Below are 5,272 nucleotides of genomic sequence, written 5' to 3'. Positions count from 1 at the left end.
ATATTCAAGGTAAAAGCTCCTCAATAAGGCTTCTGAGTCCATACATATATATTTTGGTTCAGTGGTCAAGGGAAAATATAGGGTGATGCATGACTTGTTGCCTTTCACAGAACTTCGACTATTTCCAATCACTCAAATGTGAACGTTTTGCAACATGCAGGAAAATCAACCTATAAGCTGATTTAAGGTCTCATTTGCTCTCTCTTCTACGAAGTGATCACGGCACAAGTCCACTGTCATTATCTGGCCGTTCCTGCCTCTCAATCAATTATTTGCATTGTCTGGAATTAACGGCTAACACCAATGTGTGCCCAACTCATAGTTTTAATGTAAAATAACTTTAATAAAGCGTGGAGGCCACAAAGTGTAGCAATGAGCCCGCGAATTGCAAGTAGTGTTAGTAACGGGACTCGCAGCAGCAACGTCATCTTACATGACCCTTATTTCGAACAAAATTACCTGTACAACTTCGTTCACCTCTTGCTATTGTGTATCCACTCGAACAGCCTAAGTTATTTTGGCCTAATGTCAGAGTTAAAATAGAAAGTATATCAACAACCGTTATTAATCAATTAAAACCATACCAGTTTTGCAATTCTCCAATTTTGCGAAGCGGCATTTTCCAAACTTGTCCTCCATTTCCAGATGAAAGGCGAATACACTAGCGTTGATTTTTCGAGATAGGCTGGTGTCATTCACCGAAACCATTCAAACCGACAACAGAGGCTGAGGAATCAATCGCATTTCAGCTGTTCCATTTACCACTTTATCGAAAGCGACTGAAGCGACCGTGTCCAGATCAGAGCTTGTAGCTGTGGAACCCAAGACATTGACAGAATTAAGCATAGAAACTTGTGCTTAATGCATCAGCCGCAGTTGCTTAAGTGATTTATTAATTCGGAACACCGCCACACTGTGAAATGACGAGATTTGCAAGGGAAATAACAAAGATGCAGCTGCTGCCCTCTTTGCAACGAATATTCACCCAAGGATTCCTTTAGTAAACTTTGCTTCTCAGTTAACCATAGGTTGCGCAATATTCCATCAGGAGGTCCGAACCGCTTTCGCCACTCTTAATTTCCTTGCACAAACATCGAAGTGAGGATGCACAGCTGAATCATATCAGCAAAGCGGGCAGTTTTATGGCGTGAGGAAAACTCCTGAATGCATTGTAGGCACAGCGGTTTGGGTGGCGTTTGTGTAAAGCTTACTCATAACTGGCAAATCACTTACTTATTTGGCGGCTACAACGCTAAAGCAGTTGAGAGGATAGTGCACAAACTCACCGCATTCCGCCAATTGAATAGGGTGATTCGCTTACCCAGCAGGTGTGACAATCAACTGTCAACCGACTTTTGACCATGATTTACTCATTTGGCACTGTAGCAGTCAAGTCAGCTAGGTAGACTTCACCACCAGCATCAACAGCATTGACGCGAACAACAACTCCAGCACCATCAATGGCAAGCATCAAAACGTGTGCACACTCAATTGGCCGAAATTCGGAGCGCCTATTTGCATCTAAAAGCGTGTCTACCCAAGAAAGCATTGAAGTGGAAAGCGATGGTGCAGTGACATCGAGAAAGGAATTCCCTTAATTGCAACTATTTTTGATTTATTTCCTCAAGCTTTTATATATCATGTCACCATTACTACGTACTGACAATGAAGGCATCACGAGGCAAACACAGAATCGTTCCAAATGAAATGGCACTGGAGTGAATATTCCTTACGTTTATTCAAATGTACTTATTTTGTTTCTTAATTGTTAGTCGAAAATTTCATTTACATACCATTCCCAATTCCATCCCCTGTTAGAAGAACGATCAACTAAATTGAAGTCCCTACAGAGTGGTGAGTCACATAGCAATTCATGATCCTTGATTGTTCTCGCCATTCCAGTTGCCAAAGATCATGCCATTTGTTAATGTCTGAAATGTGGTAGAAGAGGCTGCTCCAATGGAAAGAGCCTTTGTCAAGCTCGATCCTTCCTTGTACGCTGCCTTACTTGATGCTATCTATGCTTTAACTCGTGTACTAGCTTTCACTGATTTTGTCCAATCATGGTGCATTTGAAGTAAGCCACGCAATGTAGTAGTTGGTACATGTAGAGTGTCACAATAAGCAAATCGGTGATTTCAAGCAAGTGTATTTACTGAGTTTGCTCATTCACCTTACGCGATTACTTTCCTCCACACAAATGTTGACATCACATAGTGGGGAAATGTGGAGAGCATAAAGAGTGGCAGATCGACGCACGCCTTAAAACGCTGCAGAATTGGTGGCTTACGAATGGAAACCATTGGAGAGGGAGATGGGTGGAATGCGATGCCTTCAGTGAATACCTTGGTAAACGTACTCTTGGATAAATATGTGGTGCCATACACCACTTGCCGAAAATCCAGACTTGTGTGACGGTTTAACTTGCGGATCTGGATTTTGCACAATGAGAGGAGAGGTGTGCTTTGGACAAAGCAATTCTGCATCTGATCGTGTTAGGTATTTACAGAGGCAAGTAATGGAAGCAGTAGTTTCTACAAATTGGTCATTTCTCAATCACTCGCTACACTCATATTCAAGGTAAAAGCTCCTCAATAAGGCTTCTGAGTCCATACATATATATTTTGGTTCAGTGGTCAAGGGAAAATATAGGGTGATGCATGACTTGTTGCCTTTCACAGAACTTCGACTATTTCCAATCACTCAAATGTGAACGTTTTGCAACATGCAGGAAAATCAACCTATAAGCTGATTTAAGGTCTCATTTGCTCTCTCTTCTACGAAGTGATCACGGCACAAGTCCACTGTCATTATCTGGCCGTTCCTGCCTCTCAATCAATTATTTGCATTGTCTGGAATTAACGGCTAACACCAATGTGTGCCCAACTCATAGTTTTAATGTAAAATAACTTTAATAAAGCGTGGAGGCCACAAAGTGTAGCAATGAGCCCGCGAATTGCAAGTAGTGTTAGTAACGGGACTCGCAGCAGCAACGTCATCTTACATGACCCTTATTTCGAACAAAATTACCTGTACAACTTCGTTCACCTCTTGCTATTGTGTATCCACTCGAACAGCCTAAGTTATTTTGGCCTAATGTCAGAGTTAAAATAGAAAGTATATCAACAACCGTTATTAATCAATTAAAACCATACCAGTTTTGCAATTCTCCAATTTTGCGAAGCGGCATTTTCCAAACTTGTCCTCCATTTCCAGATGAAAGGCGAATACACTAGCGTTGATTTTTCGAGATAGGCTGGTGTCATTCACCGAAACCATTCAAACCGACAACAGAGGCTGAGGAATCAATCGCATTTCAGCTGTTCCATTTACCACTTTATCGAAAGCGACTGAAGCGACCGTGTCCAGATCAGAGCTTGTAGCTGTGGAACCCAAGACATTGACAGAATTAAGCATAGAAACTTGTGCTTAATGCATCAGCCGCAGTTGCTTAAGTGATTTATTAATTCGGAACACCGCCACACTGTGAAATGACGAGATTTGCAAGGGAAATAACAAAGATGCAGCTGCTGCCCTCTTTGCAACGAATATTCACCCAAGGATTCCTTTAGTAAACTTTGCTTCTCAGTTAACCATAGGTTGCGCAATATTCCATCAGGAGGTCCGAACCGCTTTCGCCACTCTTAATTTCCTTGCACAAACATCGAAGTGAGGATGCACAGCTGAATCATATCAGCAAAGCGGGCAGTTTTATGGCGTGAGGAAAACTCCTGAATGCATTGTAGGCACAGCGGTTTGGGTGGCGTTTGTGTAAAGCTTACTCATAACTGGCAAATCACTTACTTATTTGGCGGCTACAACGCTAAAGCAGTTGAGAGGATAGTGCACAAACTCACCGCATTCCGCCAATTGAATAGGGTGATTCGCTTACCCAGCAGGTGTGACAATCAACTGTCAACCGACTTTTGACCATGATTTACTCATTTGGCACTGTAGCAGTCAAGTCAGCTAGGTAGACTTCACCACCAGCATCAACAGCATTGACGCGAACAACAACTCCAGCACCATCAATGGCAAGCATCAAAACGTGTGCACACTCAATTGGCCGAAATTCGGAGCGCCTATTTGCATCTAAAAGCGTGTCTACCCAAGAAAGCATTGAAGTGGAAAGCGATGGTGCAGTGACATCGAGAAAGGAATTCCCTTAATTGCAACTATTTTTGATTTATTTCCTCAAGCTTTTATATATCATGTCACCATTACTACGTACTGACAATGAAGGCATCACGAGGCAAACACAGAATCGTTCCAAATGAAATGGCACTGGAGTGAATATTCCTTACGTTTATTCAAATGTACTTATTTTGTTTCTTAATTGTTAGTCGAAAATTTCATTTACATACCATTCCCAATTCCATCCCCTGTTAGAAGAACGATCAACTAAATTGAAGTCCCTACAGAGTGGTGAGTCACATAGCAATTCATGATCCTTGATTGTTCTCGCCATTCCAGTTGCCAAAGATCATGCCATTTGTTAATGTCTGAAATGTGGTAGAAGAGGCTGCTCCAATGGAAAGAGCCTTTGTCAAGCTCGATCCTTCCTTGTACGCTGCCTTACTTGATGCTATCTATGCTTTAACTCGTGTACTAGCTTTCACTGATTTTGTCCAATCATGGTGCATTTGAAGTAAGCCACGCAATGTAGTAGTTGGTACATGTAGAGTGTCACAATAAGCAAATCGGTGATTTCAAGCAAGTGTATTTACTGAGTTTGCTCATTCACCTTACGCGATTACTTTCCTCCACACAAATGTTGACATCACATAGTGGGGAAATGTGGAGAGCATAAAGAGTGGCAGATCGACGCACGCCTTAAAACGCTGCAGAATTGGTGGCTTACGAATGGAAACCATTGGAGAGGGAGATGGGTGGAATGCGATGCCTTCAGTGAATACCTTGGTAAACGTACTCTTGGATAAATATGTGGTGCCATACACCACTTGCCGAAAATCCAGACTTGTGTGACGGTTTAACTTGCGGATCTGGATTTTGCACAATGAGAGGAGAGGTGTGCTTTGGACAAAGCAATTCTGCATCTGATCGTGTTAGGTATTTACAGAGGCAAGTAATGGAAGCAGTAGTTTCTACAAATTGGTCATTTCTCAATCACTCGCTACACTCAAGTTGCTTCCATGCATCAGTGCTAAGCTGTAAGCAATTCTGCTTTTGCTACAACCATGGAATAATGGTTGTAAATTGCGTTTGTAATGCAATGAATGTTCCATCGCAAATCTTCAACCAATAACTGCCG

At 42.1% G+C, this 5,272-nt stretch overlaps 1 protein-coding gene across 1 annotated transcript; it reads left to right on the top strand. All coding sequences in view use genetic code 11, as the record gives it.

The window, feature by feature from the left end:
- Positions 1-2,371: 2,371 nt before the first annotated feature.
- EGR_08375 (hypothetical protein) lies at positions 2,372-3,236 on the top strand (the record flags this gene model as incomplete). Its single annotated transcript, XM_024497624.1, has 2 exons — positions 2,372-2,580; positions 3,104-3,236. 2 exons carry the CDS (start codon positions 2,372-2,374, stop codon positions 3,234-3,236), a joined length of 342 nt encoding a protein of 113 aa, XP_024347993.1.
- Positions 3,237-5,272: the final 2,036 nt, after the last annotated feature.

Source organism: Echinococcus granulosus, assembly GCF_000524195.1.
Source record: "Echinococcus granulosus chromosome Unknown EG_S00104, whole genome shotgun sequence".
NCBI lineage: Eukaryota > Metazoa > Platyhelminthes > Cestoda > Cyclophyllidea > Taeniidae > Echinococcus > Echinococcus granulosus.
Note: the sequence above shows the minus strand (reverse complement) of the source record. Positions and strands in the feature narration are given on the sequence as shown.